Genomic DNA, 18,388 nt, shown 5'->3' on the forward strand with positions numbered 1-18,388 from the left:
GCTGGGAGAAGAGCTCTATGTACAAATTTGCTTGCGGTATAAAGTACTTTGAGTGGTTCCTCTGGATCTCTATTAGCATCCTCATTATCATCAGATTCTTCCTTAGGTCTTCCATATATGTGAAGAATAGTATAAAGCCATATACAAACAGTCCATTCATTCCTTGCGTGCGTCAGTAAAATATCAAGCTGTAGTTTACATAAATGTGCAATATTTCCAGACTGAGGTGAGTGGTGAACCTCGAAGTTCTCAGCTGGTTTGGTTTTACTTTCTCTCACCCTTTACATATAATGACTTCCACTTTCTTCCTTCTGGAGAAATACAGAAATACAGATCAACTACTTGATCGACACTGAGGTTTATACACAGACATAGAGGATTTATTACTTTATAATTTAGTACAAATTAGTCTCATAAAAAAATACAGAATTGCACTCAAAAAATGATAACAGCAACTTCAACTTCATTGTAGTTACTTGAACATGCACACTTACAATCCTCCACCAAGCTTCAACATATTAACATTTTGTATTTGAACATGTTAATATGCCAGTTTTTAGCTCAAAGCACCACTGTCCCTGGCAGGGAAAATAACTGATCTTTGAAGATCACAGTTTCTGTCAAACAAAAGGCTGTAATTCAAAACTTTGGTGTATAAATGTACTTGGTATACCATGAAAAATGGAATTGTAATCTATAGTTATTCCATTTAAAGTGAATAATCTCATCACATATAACACATGTTCATGACCTTCACTGCTCATCAATAACAATAAAGTTTGAATGAGTGAAACATTATAGATTTCTTGTTATGGTGTGCCGTGTAGGTCATATTTAAAGCCTGATAATCGGTGTTCACTTAGTGGATAAATGAAGTGAGAGTGAAGCGGCTCCTTAGAGAACAACCAGAGGAAGCAGAGTTTGCAGCAGAGATGGAAATGAGTCGGAGACATTCATTTATTCATCGATTTCCTCGGCAAACAGCTGGGAATGCTCCCTGGGATCCCGAACCAAGAACTTCCTTATCTACTGGCAACATACTAGAGCAAGATTAGGAAAAATAAATGCATGAGGGTTACCGCTGTCTTGAAATTATTTGTTAGGACATTGAACCAGATGTTGCTGTGGGATCTCAGCTGGTACTCTATTATAGCCCAGGAGTTCTTTCATGTTTAAATGATCTGTTTCTACAGACTTTCCTTCACACATTAACGGCAACCCCTGTGGATACACTGTACTACTTAAAGAATGTAGAGTTTATTCTGGGTCTTTTGACTGTACCTGGATTATTTTAGTGCAGGGGTATAGTAGGGCTGGGCGATATATCGAGTTTTTTAAAAAAATATCGATATATTTTCATACGAGATATAAGATGTGGCAATATCGTTTATATCGATATAGTCTATGTTACGTTATAATTATACTTGTGGAGCCGCAGGTTTGCCTCTCTTTCGTCCACTTTTGTCTCTACGCAACGTTACTCTGCCTTGCCTCTCCTTCACTGAACACAACTCCGCCTCCCCCATAGCTTCACCTGCAGGCAATGACAAGATGAAAGCGGAAAATCTCCGTTAGCGAGTTACCGCGGATGGCCCCGTGCGTGGGGCTGGACGGCGTCAACGTGTTAGCGAGCTAACCACGCTAACGAGCTAACCGCGCTAACGACATGCAGCCAGGAGGGGCTGCACGGCCTAAAATCCTTTCATTTTCTCAAAACTCGACAGTGCGCCTTATGTATGAATTCTGGTTGTGCTTACTGACCGCGAACCGATTTTATGTGGTACACAGCGCTCAGCAATCTGTCAACAAAAGTTTTAATATGACTTTGCTAAGCTACGGAGCTGCACCGCTTGATGTCGGAGGATTACGGCTACCGGGGAGGAGCCTCGCGGAGTGATACGTACTGTGTGTGTATAAGGACCACAAATGGCACTTGTTCAGAGACGTGGTGCAGCTGTGAAATCTGTCTCTTTGTTATTATGCTCAGCGTCTATTAGTTTACATTTTGACTGCACAATTGTGAGCTTTTTGTTATGCACAAAAACAACATTTTCTTTTATTTATGGACCATGATTATTTAATAAATGCTGATAATTTTTTTTGAGTAATTTCTTCATATACATCTACGCTGTATGTAAATAAAAGTGCCCGTGTGACATCTGGGACACAGTGTGACTAAGAACTCTCTTTTTGTTCTTAACTTATGGCTTTAAAAAAAAAAATCGAGATATATATCTTATATCGCCATCCAGCTAAAAAATATCGAGATATGAATTTTGGGTCATATCGCCCAGCCCTAGGGTATAGCATCAACATCATGTTTTTATATTCATGTAAATTTAATGAACTGGAAGCCTGAGGAAGTTATTTTGTCCTATAATGCTCTCCTCTGTGGCAAATTTAAAATGTATGGGTCGGCTGGGGGCAATTCTAACAATTGTCATATTTTTGTAAGACTACAAATTTCAATCTAATTTCAGTAAACAAGCTTGAGTCCGAAACCTGACTCTGCACATGCTCAGTGAGATCCTGTCCGAACCTTGATAAAGGTAAGGACACGAGTTTGAAGAAAAATACTGATTTTGAGGAATAAAACTATACATATTTTTCTTCAGACTTAATCTTTAACCTATATATTCAAAATGACAACAAACAACTCGTGCCACAAATTTTCAACATGACCCCAAAATCAGGTGCATCTGAAACACAGGTGCACATCAGTTATTGTAACGTGAAGTAGAAAAGAAAAGTGACCAGTTTTCTTGTCATCGGTTAGCAGTACTACACAAACTAATAAGAACTAAAGTTCACAGAGAATAGCAAACATGACCTTGACCTTGGGCAGACTTTTGATGAAGATCCATCAGGTGACCGTCTGAAACTTTCACCAAAATCCGATCATTCCAGGAGGAGTGAAACTGTGGGTAGATGCACGATAGACACTTCACCACAGCATAAGATCATCGGTGGCCGATTGAGCTAAAAATATTGCAGTTGCCTTGGTCTTCCAACCTTGATTTTTTCCCACAGTACAGAAATGAATATTTATGCCTGTGTACCACTGAGATTTTTTAATGTATACAGTATATACTGCATAAATATACAGCACAAAGTGTCTGTGATATTGATGGCAGCAGTGAGAGGATTTATGTGAGAAATTACTCAATATATAAAATCCTGGAGGCACATTCTATCTCTTCTCTGTTTTCTCTTTTTACTAGTGTTTAACATAACTACAAAACATGGAAACAAGACATTTCACTTGGATTTCGAGGAAATAAAAACCCAATCGTATACTGTGCAACATATAAGACAGCTGAAACAATTCCAGTTGCAAACTCAGCTCATGTTAATGATAACTGTGTAAACGCCATCAAATGAGACAGATGCAATGGATAGTGCATTTACACTCTGAAAAAAACAAAAAACAAACTTGTGTTGTTTTAGTTAATGGTAGCTATTAAGCTGCGCTTCTCTGCATGAATCCTGAATCCTTGTAAATAATGACAACGCTGGCCGATACTTGCTTGTGGGTTGCTTGTGCACGCTGGTATTATGTAGGTGCTAGCAAGTGTAAGTGCCAGCAAGTAGATGAAGATACCAGGAGTTATATTTGTGTAGTTATAGTTCTGAGAAGGTGCAGGTCTGTATATGCTGTAGTCTGGATCAGAGACTTAATGTAGTATTATAAATCAAGTCAACAGTCTTATGTAATATAGCTTTTATTTCTAACTGCTTCACATCCTAACATGCAGTGCCTTTAATCAATCAGCAGTAAGTATAATCTTCTTTATGGGTAATATAAAATGGTCTCAGGTTACTTTTAATATTAGTTTTAAGAGTTTTCACAATGTTCACAAGTCTTTGAAATCTTGTCTCTGTCATCTTTGCGTCTCCTAGTTAATGAAAGACCACGAAATGTCAGTTCCATTACAGCAGGGTGGCTTTTGAACATCAAATGCCAGCAAAGGGCAACAATGAAAAATTAGCTCTTACAGTCTTTAATACACGGCCTGAAGTGTCACTGCAACGCCTGCTCATTTCTTTACTACCAAGCAGAGTAGAAAGTCAAATTCAGATTTAATGAGTCACGCTCTATTATAATTGATGCTAAAACAATTTAGCATTTAATATAGAGCGTGCAGCGTGTTGACAGAGTACTCCTACAGATTGCTCAGATACAAATGACAGAAGTAGATTTTTTCCCCTAAGATCAGACTGGCACCTTCTTGTTTACTGTAAGCCTCACATACTAACACGCTGTGTTGTTCAAGCTTGCATTTTTTTTCCCAGTTAAAAACATTCAGGTCCAAATTAAAAGAACGTATCACCATTCCAACTAATAGTTAATCCATAATCCTATTTTTTCCCCAAACCATGCCAAAGGCACAAACACTATTTGCATCAATTTTTTGCATATTTCTCACACTTACATGTTTCAGATCATCAAATATATTTTAATACTAGTTAGGTACTTTTGTTTGGAAGTAGCAGAATCTGTTCCTCACCTTCTCTTTTGTTGAGTTTGGCGAAACCCGGGGCGTGGCTGCTGGACAGCTGGGAAGAGCTTCGGAAGGAAGATGGCGGCAGATTGGAGACCAGTGCGCTGTCACACACCTCTGTCGAGAAATATCAAAACATAAAGTATAATGAATGTCCTTCAGATTTTGACATTTACATGTAAATGTCAGCATGTGCACTGCTGTGCTTTTTGAGGGTCTATAATTACATTTGTTTCAACATCTCCACACAGATATAGCCTCCTCAAAATATTCCTAGACTGAACAAAACAAAATTAAAAGTCTGAGAGAAGTAAGCATAGTTGAACACAGCTATGACGCATCCTGAGTAAGAGCACTCTTAGCTCAAGAAATCTGTTACTGGGCTTCAGTGCCAGTTTTAGCCCTAATAAGCAAAGAGGAGCAGTGGATGTGTTATCTTTGAATTGCAGGGTTAATGTCAGCTACAGTTCCTCGCTGCACAGTTAAGTAGTTCACAACAGTAGGTTGACGCGGGAATGTCTTTTTTTAAGCTTTAAAATCAAGAAAAAAAAGAAGAAGGAAGCATTCAAACTTTTTATCTGACTGAAAAAAAGCTGAGTGGTTCAAAGAGTAGAGATCAACAGCAAAAAGCACAATGAGAATGTCACGGTTCTGGGTCCGTTGGACCCAGTATTTTGAGTTTATTATGTTTTGGTTTTAGTTTGCATCAGGGATTGTTTTCTTGTTCTCTTGTGGTGTTTATGATGATGATTATGATTATTATTTGAGTTTCATGTTTAAGGATTTGTTCTCTGTTGTATCTCACGTTTAGTTTAGTTCAGGTTCCATGTGTCATTCTGTCTGTCTCTCAGTGTCAGGTCTGCGTCTTGGTGTGGTGTTCTCATTTCCTGTTTTATTGTGAAGGTCTGGGTCTCATGTGAGTGTGTTCAGTTTTACCTCTGTCTCGTCTTGTTGATCATTCCCAGCTGTGTCCACCACCTGTGTGTAATTCCCCTGTGTTTCTCTGGGTGTATTTAAGTCATGTCCTCCGTTATTGTAGTTGCTGGTCCGTCTGTGTATCTACCATGTCTCACCCGTGTGTTCTCCCTGCTGTCCATCATCATTCTCCTCTGCTCATTCTCATTCAGGTTTGTGCTTTGTAGTTTTAGTTGTTTCCCAGTATAGTTTAGTTCTCCGTGTTGCCGTTTGCCTCTCCTTTTGTGTCCAATAAATCACCTTTTACACCTTCACGACTGCCTGCGTGTGGATCCTCCTTTTCCTTTTCTACACGGCTCTTCTCACTCGCCGTGACAGTACGGACCAGCCAGATATGGATCCAGCGGCATTCACCCCACCCACAGAGCTTCGAAAGCTCATAACGGACTCAGTGTCAAAACTAATCAACCTGTGGCTCGAGCATGAGGGAGAAGCGTTTCTCTACGTTCTGGAAGTCAGGCTGCAACAGCTTATTTCTGATTATCCCTGGCTATTGGACTCACTGCACCCGCTCGTGCAAAACTTCATCCTCCACGAACTACACCTCCAACCCCCCGCCGCTATTGCTTGCCCGCTCGCTTCAACGGAGGACGTGCCGTCCGTACCGCCGGATGAGGAGTTACCCGGCCCATCGGAGCCGTCTCCACGGAGGAAGCGACGTTTGCGCCGCCGGCGCGGCACCCCACAGCCGGAGTTCAGAATGTCAGAGCAGCCGGCTGTGGTGAGTGAAAGGGACACTTTTGTTGACTCTGTTGCTTCTGTGACTGTTGTTTCTGGGACTATTTTTTGCGTATCTACTGAGGATAACAATGATTTTTCTGTCTCACCCATGGCCACTGCTTCAAAGACTGTTTCTCCTATGCCCACGCTCTGTGTTTTTCCTGATAATGTTCTCCCATCCACACTTTCACCACAGTTTAACGTTGGGTCTGCAGTACAGTTATCAGTTCAGCCAGCAGCCCAGCTGCCCTCAGTTCAGCCAGCAGCCCAGCTGCCCTCAGTTCAGCCAGCAGCCCAGCTGCCCTCAGTTCAGCCAGCAGCCCAGCTGCCCTCAGTTCAGCCAGCAGCCCAGCTGCCCTCAGTTCAGCCAGCAGCCCAGCTGCCCTCAGTTCAGCCAGCAGCCCAGCTGCCCTCAGTTCAGCCAGCAGCCCAGCTGCCCTCAGTTCAGCCAGCAGCCCAGCTGCCCTCAGTTCAGCCAGCAGCCCAGCTGCCCTCAGTTCAGCCAGCAGCCCAGCTGCCCTCAGTTCAGCCAGCCACTCCACCACCTATTACAACTTCGCCACCTGTAGCTCAGTTGCCACCAGTTCAGCAGCCTACCCACTCGTTCATTCAGCCTCGATCCTCACTGTCTCGTTCTAAGCAGGGAACACACTTCACCACAATATCTGCTGGTTCTCTTAAGCTGGCCATGTCAGAGACAGTTGCTCCCTCTAGGGCCTCCCCAGAGGCTGGGTGTCAGTCACCAGCCAACTCTGGACCCCTAGAGGTCAAGACGCCAGCGCCAGCAGCCTCACCGGAGAACTCACCAGAACAGTCTCAGCTCTCAGCACCCCTTGAGAGTTCAAGTGAGTTCACCCGTCCGCCTCCGTCCTCTGCTGAGTGTATTAGGGAACACTTTCAGCCCTCTGAGGACTGCATCCCACTGTTGCTGCCTGAGTCTAGCCACTGTGCTGCTCAGTCCCAGCCAGTGTCCACACTGGCGGAGGTCTCCGTACCTGCTGCTTCAGTGTCTGTTTCCACTGGAGGGCCAGAGGAGCCCGTCCAGCCTCAAGTTTCGTCTGCTGGGGGTTCTGGAGGACCCAGCCAGCCTCATGTTTCGTCTGCTGGGGGTTCTGGAGAACCCAGCCAGCCTCAAGTCTCGTCTGCTGGAGGGCCCGAGGAGCCCGTCCAGCCTCAAGCCACGTCTGCTGGAGGGCCCGAGGAGCCCGTCCAGCCTCAAGCCACGTCTGCTGGAGGGCCCGAGGAGCCCGTCCAGCCTCAAGCCACGTCTGCTGGAGGGCCCGAGGAGCCCGTCCAGCCTCAAGCCACGTCTGCTGGAGGGCCCGAGGGGCCCGTCCAGCCTCGCGTCTCCGCTGGAGGGTCCGAGGGGCCCATTCAGCTGCCTGCTGCTCCATCAGCTCCGCCCACGCCGTCGTCTGGTCCAGCCTCCGCTCCGGCTTCGGCTTCAGCTTCAGCCTCGTCTGGTCCGGCCTTCACTTCAGCCTCGCCTGGTCCTGCCTCGCCTGGTCCTGCCTCGCCTGGTCCTGCCTCGCCTGGTCCTGCCTCGCCTGGTCCTGTGGTTGCCACGCCGCCGTCAGAGCCAGCTCGACCTGTTCCGCCTAGCCTCTGCCGGCCGTTTTCCAGGCCTATTAGGTGGCATCATGGCCTTCGGGGACGGCCTCCGGAAAAGGTTTGTCGCCGCCGCTGGCATCGTGGCCGCCCTCCGGACTTCTGTTGCCACCCCCGCCTTCTGCGTGGACGACCTCCTACGCGCCGCCACTGCCTTCCGCATTGCCGGCCTCCAGAACTGCATTCGCGCCGCCGTTGCCGTCCGCACGGTCGGCCCCCGGACCTGCTCCGTCGCCGCCGTTGCCGTGTGCACGGTCGGCCTCCAGAACTGTTTGCCCGTCGCCGCCGTTGCCGTGTGCACGGTCGGCCTCCTGAACTGTTTGCCCGTCGCCGCCGTTGCCGTGTGCACGGTCGGCCTCCTGAACTGTTTGCCCGTCGCCGCCGTTGCTGTGTGCATGGTCGGCCCCCTGACTGTGTTATGGACTAGTGCACAGTCGTGTTTTGGTTCTGGACTCTTGTGCTCCTTGTTTTTTTTTTTTTTTTTGTTTGGTCTCTGTCCCTCCTTCCTGGGCCCCCTCCGCCCGCCCTGGTCTGGTGCTCGGTTTTGTTCTGTTTTCTGTTTGGGGCTGTCGGGAGCCAGCCCTTGGAGGGGGGGGTACTGTCACGGTTCTGGGTCCGTTGGACCCAGTATTTTGAGTTTATTATGTTTTGGTTTTAGTTTGCATCAGGGATTGTTTTCTTGTTCTCTTGTGGTGTTTATGATGATGATTATGATTATTATTTGAGTTTCATGTTTAAGGATTTGTTCTCTGTTGTATCTCACGTTTAGTTTAGTTCAGGTTCCATGTGTCATTCTGTCTGTCTCTCAGTGTCAGGTCTGCGTCTTGGTGTGGTGTTCTCATTTCCTGTTTTATTGTGAAGGTCTGGGTCTCATGTGAGTGTGTTCAGTTTTACCTCTGTCTCGTCTTGTTGATCATTCCCAGCTGTGTCCACCACCTGTGTGTAATTCCCCTGTGTTTCTCTGGGTGTATTTAAGTCATGTCCTCCGTTATTGTAGTTGCTGGTCCGTCTGTGTATCTACCATGTCTCACCCGTGTGTTCTCCCTGCTGTCCATCATCATTCTCCTCTGCTCATTCTCATTCAGGTTTGTGCTTTGTAGTTTTAGTTGTTTCCCAGTATAGTTTAGTTCTCCGTGTTGCCGTTTGCCTCTCCTTTTGTGTCCAATAAATCACCTTTTACACCTTCACGACTGCCTGCGTGTGGATCCTCCTTTTCCTTTTCTACACGGCTCTTCTCACTCGCCGTGACAGAGAATATCACAATACCCGACACAGCTGGAAATGGATTAGTCTCCATCTCTTAGCCTGAGTGAAAACCTGATGAAATGTTATAAACAGCAGGGTGGGAGTGCTCTGATGCTGAGAGGTAAAAGCGTTGTCTCTGCAAATGATCAGCTTTTTTAAGATAAAAGAAGTTTATTCGGACAGCTTTTGATTGTTTCATTCTAAAGTCTTAAAGAGGCGCTAATGACAACTAAAGTGTTGAGCCTGTGAATATAACAACATGAGTGTCAGAGAGGAGTCTAATCATTCAGGAGCTGGTTTAATGTTCCCCAGGTAGAAACGGGTCTTTCAGCAGTAATGGCTCCATATTAGATGAATGAACAGCGTAATAATGTCCAGTTGGATGAGTAAATGGTGTAATTCTGGCTCAATGGATAAATGAACGTTGCAATCATGTCGTGTTGCGGAGATGAATGGCGTCCTGAGTGAGTCATTATAGGCTGGATGCTGATGGGGATGATTCAGTGTTGTCAGAGGAAACCTTTACATGTTTCTCATATTTAGTTTATGGATGATTCCCTGAAATCAAAACATAATATATTGAACATTATGCAGTAATTAACATTAATTACTCTTATTTTAATTGGAGCCTCTCTCACAGTCTCCAATAAACCTACAAAAAAAAGAAAGCAAGCACTTTTTTGTTCAAATTAAAGCAGCTTTCTGTCATTTATTATAGCTACATGACATAGAGAAATCATTTGTAAAGGCAGAATACAAATGAATGTTTGTTTTACTGTATCTGATTGTCTTTGGTCTGCACAGCATAATCACATCCCACAGATATACACACGGATTCATGATCACCAGCCCTATAAATATTCATAGTTTTCCTCTCAAGCTGCAAACTGTAAGCTAAAGCCAAACTATCACCGCCTCCATCCAAAGCCTCTCCGTTAATGGATGTTGTTCTCCACCACTGAGACAAGAGCCAATTACTATGATTCACGCAGCAGTTCTGGGCCCAGAACTCTGACAGCAAGGCTTTAGTTTCGATTACTCTGTCAACATCAGTGCACTTCATCTCAACAACACAAGGTCTTCATCCGCCTCCCGATAATTTCAAAGAGGAATACCATTCCATTTACAGCAGCTCTTTTCAAATGAAATTTGTAGCTAGAGCCAACAACAATATTGGCCTATTTACCTGTAGTTAAAGAAAATTTTGTATCAGTTTAGAAAAGAGCAGGATTTTAAATTTTAAAGCACTGACGATGCTTCACAAACTGAACCCTGAAATCCTGGAATATTTATTTAGTAACTGAGGATGCCAAGTATTTGGATACACAATTAAATACACTGTAGAGCCCAAATGTGGCATTCACTCTCAAGATAATGGTCTAAATGTAATTTTTTCTCATTTGAATGCTTCAAAATACTGGATTTTTATATTATTAAATCTATATCTTCGGCAGGTGTTTTAACCAAACTGCAACACACGATAGAGGATTCAAACACAAATGCAATGAGCAACAGCTGTACTTCCAAACACACCACAAGTCAGTGGAGGATTTACCGTTTTACACTTCTGTTAAAGAGAATACAGAAACAGTCAACAGTCTTCTCCAATATGGTCTCACATAGGAACCCTGAGGGGTAGCTGTGACTCAGGTGGTAGTCGGGGTTGCCCACTAATAAGAAGGTCAATGCTTCAATCTCAAGCTACAGTACTTCATGTCAAAGTGATCCTGGACAAGATACTAAGTGCCAAAAGCAACAGTTGATATATCCATCACAGTTTGTGACAATGTAAAGTGTAAAGTGCTTAGAGTGGTGAGTATACTACAACATATATACCCAGAATATTTGATCAAAAGGCTTCTTCACCATTACTTATGCATTAGCTGTCTCCTGCAGATACAAAATGAAACAAAAAAAAAGGATGGTGTGCAAAGACATACAAATAAATACTAATTCTTGTGTAGTGCTGTGATAGACACATTTCACAATACAGCTGGGGAGCTAAGAATTAAAGCTTATAATTATACAGTCAGTTTATTAGGTACACCTTGCTAGTGCTGGGTTGGACCCCTTTTGGCTTCAGAGCTCGTTTAAGTCCTTGTGGCAGAGATTCAACAAGGTCCTGCAAACATTACTCACAGACTTTGGTCCAGACTGATACTGCTGCGAATTTGTCGCTTGTACAACCATAATGTGAATCTCCTGTTTCACCGCATCCCGACGTGCTCTACTGGATTTAGATCTAGTGACTATGGAGGTTATTTAAGTACGATGAACTCAGTGACCTCATGTTCAAGAAATCACTTAAGATAAGATAACCTTTATTAGTCCCACACGTGGGAAATTTGTTTTGTCACAGCAGGAAGTGGACAGTGCAAAAGTTATGAGGCAAAAATTAGAATACAACTTTGACATATTTTGAGGTTTGTGATATGGCATTTTATCCTGCTGGAAGCAGCCATCAGAAGATGTGAACAAAGGCATCAACAAGCTAAGAAACAATACTGAGGTAGGCTGTAGCATTTAAATGATGCTTAGTTGGCACTTTTGATACAAGGCAGAATGGTTGCACGTTTATTCACTTAACCCAAATTCTGACCATACCATCTGAACGGCGAAGCAGAGATTGTTTTGTTTTTCCAGTCTTCAACTGATCACTTTTAGTAAATTCTTGCAAATTCTGGACTAATTTTCCAGTTTTTGGCTGACAGGAGTGGCACCCAGGATGATCTTCTGCTGCCGTAGCTCATCTGCTTCAAGATTAAATGTGTTGCACGTTCAGAGATGCTCTTCTGCACACCTTGATTGCAATGAGTGGTTATTTGAGTCACTATTCGCATCAGATCAAAGCAGTCTCCTCTGATCTCTGGCATCAACAAGGCATTTTCATGCAGAGAATTGCTGATCAATTGATATTGTCTTTTTGTCAGACTATTCTCTTTAAACTCTAAAGATGATTGTGTGGGAAAATCCCAGAGGATCAGGAGTTTCTGAAATACTCAGACCAGCCTGTAAGTCACCAACAACCATGCAAGTCACTTATATCATGTTTCTTTCCCATTCTGATGCCCAGTTTGAACATCAATACTTCATCTTGACCATGTCTATGTAGCTAAATGCACTGAGATGCTGCCATGTGATTGGCTGATAGATATTTGCATCAGCGAGCAGTTGAACAGGTGTACCTAATGAAGAGGTTGGTGAGTGTATATCCACGTGGAGGGATAAATGTCTATGAATATTTGGTCCAGCTGCTTGTTAACATTAGAAAGCCTTCAGCTTGGCCTCAGTGGCACTGTAATTTGATTGTAAAATTATTGGGTATTAACCGAGTCTGAACTCTGTTTAGTACAGTGTGTTGCAGCAGTTATCATTAAACATCAGACCATATAACACAGTTATACTGCACTTTATAGTTACCAGAGTGGAGCAGAGGCTCATACATATTTAATTCTAGCATTTTAAATGCCATCCAGCTACTCAACAATCATCAGAAGGCGTCCAGCTCTTTTGTCCTCTGAAGTTCCTCCTGATAGTCTTTATTCCTCCAGGCTATGCCCTTACTGACACTTATAACTGTGGGTGGTGGGGGAGCTCTCAGTATGAAAAGCAGGTGAATTACAGTAGTCTGAAGAGGTGAGATGAGAGGGACGGCTCTCCAACGCGGAGTGCTGTAATCCCTGAGGAGATAATGTGTGGTGAGAGCACAGCCTCGCTGAGGAAACAGCCGAGAGAGAGCAGTGGAGTTTTAAAACACAGGGCCACTTTTCCTCGACGGAGCTGTGGCATTTAAAAGCCGATGTCCCTGACAGTGTGACTAGTGGAGCACAAACACAGACAGCTCAGAGGAAAATGGAGCTAAATGTTGAATACCTGCTGGCCTCTGTAGCCAACGAACCTCAACACTGACCCTGGCTGTGTTGGACAGAGAGCCTTTCTGAATATTAAACTGCTGCACCTTCCTGAAAACACCTCCTGTCTTTGTGTAAGCTTCACATTAAAGGGTGTTAGACTAAAAAAAAATATAATAATGCTTTTAGGCATTCAGATCACCACAAAAACATTATTCATGATCAAAGTATTATAAATTTACACAGAAAAGATAATTCTTCAATCTTCGGCTAAGTGAAATATCTCCTGGCAAAAAAAAGAAGCATTCTTTGCCTTTGATAAAACAAAAACTTGAGCACCAGAACTGGAAGCATGTATTGAACTCTGAGTGATGGGAAATATCCTTTCAGTTCAGTCAAAAACCTCCTGGACACCCATCACTCAGCGTCTGCACTATCCATCAATTCATAGAGTGCCAACTTTATCGTTGCACCAATGTGACAAATGGTCAGTTTGACCGCATTAAAAAACATTAAAGGAAATTTTGAAAATATCTCTGGAGGGTATAAGGAAAATACATTTTATCACCCCTGAAATGACAGACTAATACCAGAGACAGAGTGGCTCATTCACCTGCACTGTCCACTTCTTTACTGAATAGAAAGTGCCCACAGAGTCCGTGACTGAGCTGGTGACCCTGAATACCGATGAGCTCCATCCATCACCTCAGCAAACAGAAGGTCTTGCACTTCAGAGCTCTATAAGCCCCACAAACCCAAAGTTCAGTGCCTCTCAGTATGAGCCAACTTATTTAGCCGTTCAAAGCACGTAGCAGTAAGCAGGATAATGAGGCTCCAGCGATGGTTGTTTTTGCTCCAGAGCGCTAACAATCATCCTCAAGCAGAAAACATCAATGCTCATTTTACTAATCCGCACAACGTCTACCTCCAGTTTGACCCAAGGGGGTTCAAGCCTGCTCCTGCCTGGATATACACAGAGAAAGAAAGAACGCATTAAAAATACAACACAGTGAGCTTTTTTGCATTTTGTTTTACTTTAGCTCCGCCGCGTGGTTTATTTTTTCAATGTTGCGAAGCTAAAAGAAATAACCCAAAATCTTATATTTTGAGTTGTAACTGGTAGAAGGTATTTAAAAATCGTCTCCAAATAGACCAAAGATCTTAATTTCATTATCAGCTCAAATGGTTTTGACATTTAGGATATTTAATTCTATCTTGTGCTGTCTTATCAATAGGGATGGGTATCGAAAACCGGTTCTTGTTGAAAACCGGTTCCCACTGTTTCAATTCCTTGGAATTGTTTGCCATTTTAGCAAACGATTCCCTTATCGATTCCAGTCGGCCTGTCATGTTTTTAATTCCACTCCGGACTCGTGAATCTCAACCCAGCAGCAGCGGTAATGTTTGCACGTCCTCTCCCGTTAATGCGGCAGGTAAATAATCAACTAACAGTGCATATTATGTTAGCGCGATCTGCCTTATTACAAAACCTGCCATTACTGTGCGTTTAGGTGACCATGATGAGAGAGACAGAGTCTGGCTGGCTCAGATTCTCGCTGCAGTCTACCGGTAGCGTCTCCTTTCAGGCCAGGATAGACGAATGTCTCCGAGCAGTGACTAAGTTTGTGGTCAAAGGCTTGCACCCATTTGCCGCAGCAGATGCCCCCGATTTTCGGTAAGTGAATGTGTTTAATTGTAGGCAGGGACATTACTGGATATTCTTGTGTAATTGCTACTGAATAATTGATGTTATACTTTGTTATTGCTACAGAAGAATATTTATTTTATTATTTTACATTTACAATTTTTTTCCTGGGGACCCTGTGACACCCCATTGAAGGCCGTGGACCTCTTAAGATCTCACAAGATCTCACTGTTGGGTTTGTAAGGCCATGTTACTCCTAAATTTCTATCTTGTTCAAAGAGAAGATATAAAACAAAGTTCTAAGCTAATCGACCTTAGTGTTCTCCTTTTTTAAAAAGAATCAATAAAGAATCGACTCATTAAACAGAATCGAAAATGGAATCGGAATCGTGAAAATCTTATCAATACCCATCCCTACTTATCAATGACATAGGGGGTCTTCCATCTGAAACTTAAATACCCATGTGTCACTTAATTTAGTTTTGAAGTCTATTTAAACTTTTTCCCACTCGTTCAGTCCAGTTTATTGTTGTTGCACTTGCAGAATTTATTGAAACCTTTGGCCCAATATGTTTTTTAGATTACGTGCTTTAGCTTTACTTCTTTAAGCCTGGTTCTTTAAGGCTGCTAAATCATTCAAGTTTACCCAAGTTTATATAGTTAAGTAACCCTTTAAGTCCTTGAATATTGGTCCACAGTATCGTGAATAACCTTAGACTTTTATGAAAGACATTTGGGAAAAATGCATTCACATCAGTCCAGACAGCGATTTGCAAAACTCCATGAAACTCTGACAAATTTACAGTAATTAAATAACTGTCACCAAACTTGTTGGAACATAAATCAAATGCAACAAATCCAACATCCCCTTAGTGAGAAAACAGTAAATGATTTCTCGATTGGTTGAATGAACTTGCCATGCAGTTTTGAAAAATAGCCCCATAAGTTGTTTTTTTTAGACCAGGCGCGCAAGGGAGGAATAGGTTAATTAAATGAAAAGGTCAGATCGACAAGTGAGAATAAAAAGAAAAAAAAGACAAAATGTACAAAAAAATGTACTAAATGTAGGTTTATAGGCTTTTAATTTTAAACATCAAATTTTAAAAACATACACATTACTCACACTACTTGACAACACTGTCTAGATTAGAACTTGACTATATTTTCTAATTTTTAAGTGTACAACCTACATTTGTTTATACAAATTGTATGACTGTTTTCTATCACAGTGCTATCAGAAGAGAATAAAACAAAGAAATAGTCATTGTGACATAAAAACAATGTTCATCTTACTGCTGATTCAGACATTACTCAATTTGTACAGTAATTTTAGATGTAAAACCACACCACTGCCTCACATATTTTATTTGTTTAAAAGATAGAGGGAGGCAAGAAAAAAGATTTAAATTGGATTGTTGTCATGTATCTGTTGACCAGGATTCCTGCTATATTCAGATTTCTCTGGAGAAATTCCTTTTGAACTCACACATTTAACCTTAAACTTCAACAACATCAACTCTTCTGTCAAACTGACCGTTGCCCGTGTTGAGGTTCAAACCGGCAGTTTTAAGTCAAACACTTTTGATTTTCCAAACTCAGACGTACACATCACATAACTATTTATTTCTTTTATTCTTTGGAGATTCACGAGGTTGTCTAGCGTGAATATGTTCCCTAGGGTCATTTTGTTGATTTAAAGTTCTAATGTAGTGCTCTGAGAGCTCTGACACAGAAAAAACACCTGGACAATCTTCGTTTCCCATTGTCCACTTACCCAAAATGAAATTTAAGTTGTTGTTTGACAAACTGAAAGAACGTGTGCATCACTGACTCATAAGCATAAGAGGACAGAACAGACCTATGGAAAGCCTGAAAGAGGTCCAGAGGGTGATAGGAAGATGACCTTGCAGGGTAATAGAGTTTTGGAGTTTTCTTGATATTTGTGTGACACTGAAAACACAAGATAAAGAATTATATTTCTTGCTCACTGTTTTTAATGCTTCAAAGTACTAGATCAGCTTTAAGGAATCAGTACTTTTCGATGGGCTTCCTCTTGTTTGCTTCCTGTGTTCTTCCCTGCAAACATCTGCCTGTCTGACAGCTACCAAACTGAGATGCTCAGCACTTTAACTCATCTGGCTGTGAGCAATGGCAAGGATATTTGTTCTTCAGCTCCAGTTCTTTAGCCAGATGTCGAACAGGTTCCTGCATAATGCCGATTCATTCTGGCCTTATCCAGCTAGAAAACACCAGATAATCAACTCATTATGTGCAACACAATCTGTGTGTGTAAGGCTATACAGTAGCCCACACACAATCCGACACTGCCTTTGAAAGCAGAGAACAATCATCCTTCTTATTGAGGCTCGTCACACTGATCAGTGATGTGGGTGGCTGTGTGGGAGACAGACATCAACCAAATGAAGTGATCAAAACAGCAACGAGCCACAGAACCACAGCATTTAAAATTCCTTCATCTTGAAACTGCCAGGTTTAACTTGCAAAAAGACTTTGGTCCGTTTATATGCTGCTAAAACCGAGAACATTTATCATGAATCACAACGCCTGAGATATGCAGATTTAGAAGGAGTGCTGCAGGAAACACCAATCATAGTGATGGCCCCAAGAGGATATATATTTCATTTAAAAAATCCACTAATTCACTGGCAGCAATAGGCAAATGATTTTAATATATTTGCCCCAAAATATGTATTAATAGAGAGCAGCAGACCAACAAGTCTCTGCGGGGAAAAGAAATGGTACAAAATGTAATATTGTTCTGTCATTCAAGTAAAATGCAGGGATGTTCATATCATCCAAGCAATGGCAAATCTAATTTATTTCAAAAAGGAAACACTGAATTGGACACTGGGAATTCATAAAATTGAAAACTGCATTGCACCAGCAGAAGAGCTTACACTACAAACTATTTTTATGTAAATGAGTGCCACAGTGTAACTTTTATCTTTTTTCATAGGGTCAGTAGCCATAAATATGAAGCAGTATTGTAATATGAAACTATATTTTATTGATTTTCATTTTGCTTTATGCTTAAAGGGCAATTTTTTGCATTGATATATGTTGGTGCAGACCCCTTAAAGGGCACTTCACCTCAGGAATCAAATGCACAAATGTCATTTTTCCTCTGGTGCCATTTATCCACCTGTATTCCAGTGTGATTAGATGTGTGTTTTTAAGACGTCTAGCTTATCCTGACTATAATATAACTGCACCACAAAAAAGAAATAAAAATAAATCTGTTGGAAAACTGAACAGCATCAGTGTCTCTTTTCATGTCATCTTACCACAATTTTTCTTTGTGCTGAAATTCACTTGCAAACCAAAGGAAACGTGCAGCTAGTTGACATTACAGCTAAGCCGAGTGGGTGTAATAAAGATTTTAAATCTACTTTGTTATGACCCTCTCATCACAGGTAATCCTTTTGCACAGTTATAGTTAATGAAGTTCACATGAAACTGGTTACTATGTTGATTTTTGGAGTAAGCCGTGAATGATTTCCAAAAACACTGTTGTTTTTCAAATTTGTGGAATTTTAAGCAGCACAACGTGAGTGCCTTTAATTGTATTAAACTGAAGAGAAGGTACACATACAGTTCCGGTGAGAAGTTTACATACACTCATAATTCTGGCATCATTCTGACTGGATAGTTACTCTGGGTAGAAAAACAGATAAGATCAGTTAAATCTTTGGGATCATTTTCATGTTAGCACACCCAACTATGTACAAGTTTCAACCATCTAGCTGTTGATTTGAAATGAAGATGAAGAATTATTCTATCCACTTTGGCCCATATACCAGCACCACAGTCAGCAAAACAAC

General features: G+C 42.1%; 1 protein-coding gene across 3 annotated transcripts in view; it reads right to left on the reverse strand.

Moving 5' to 3' along the window:
• The window catches only part of LOC146613007 (contactin-associated protein-like 4), a 154,398-nt gene that overhangs the window by 98,813 nt on the left and 37,197 nt on the right, over nt 1-18,388 (reverse strand). For all 3 annotated transcript variants that reach the window (XM_085378752.1, XM_085378753.1, XM_085378751.1), the window contains exon 2: nt 4,509-4,619. In XM_085378752.1, the coding sequence (XP_085234878.1) occupies nt 4,509-4,619 (111 nt within the window). The remainder of the gene's footprint in view (nt 1-4,508; nt 4,620-18,388) is intronic.

Source organism: Diplotaxodon limnothrissa, linkage group LG18, assembly GCF_057381915.1.
Source record: "Diplotaxodon limnothrissa isolate DT_005_m linkage group LG18, D_limnothrissa_male_GT1.1, whole genome shotgun sequence".
Taxonomy (NCBI): Eukaryota; Metazoa; Chordata; class Actinopteri; order Cichliformes; family Cichlidae; genus Diplotaxodon; species Diplotaxodon limnothrissa.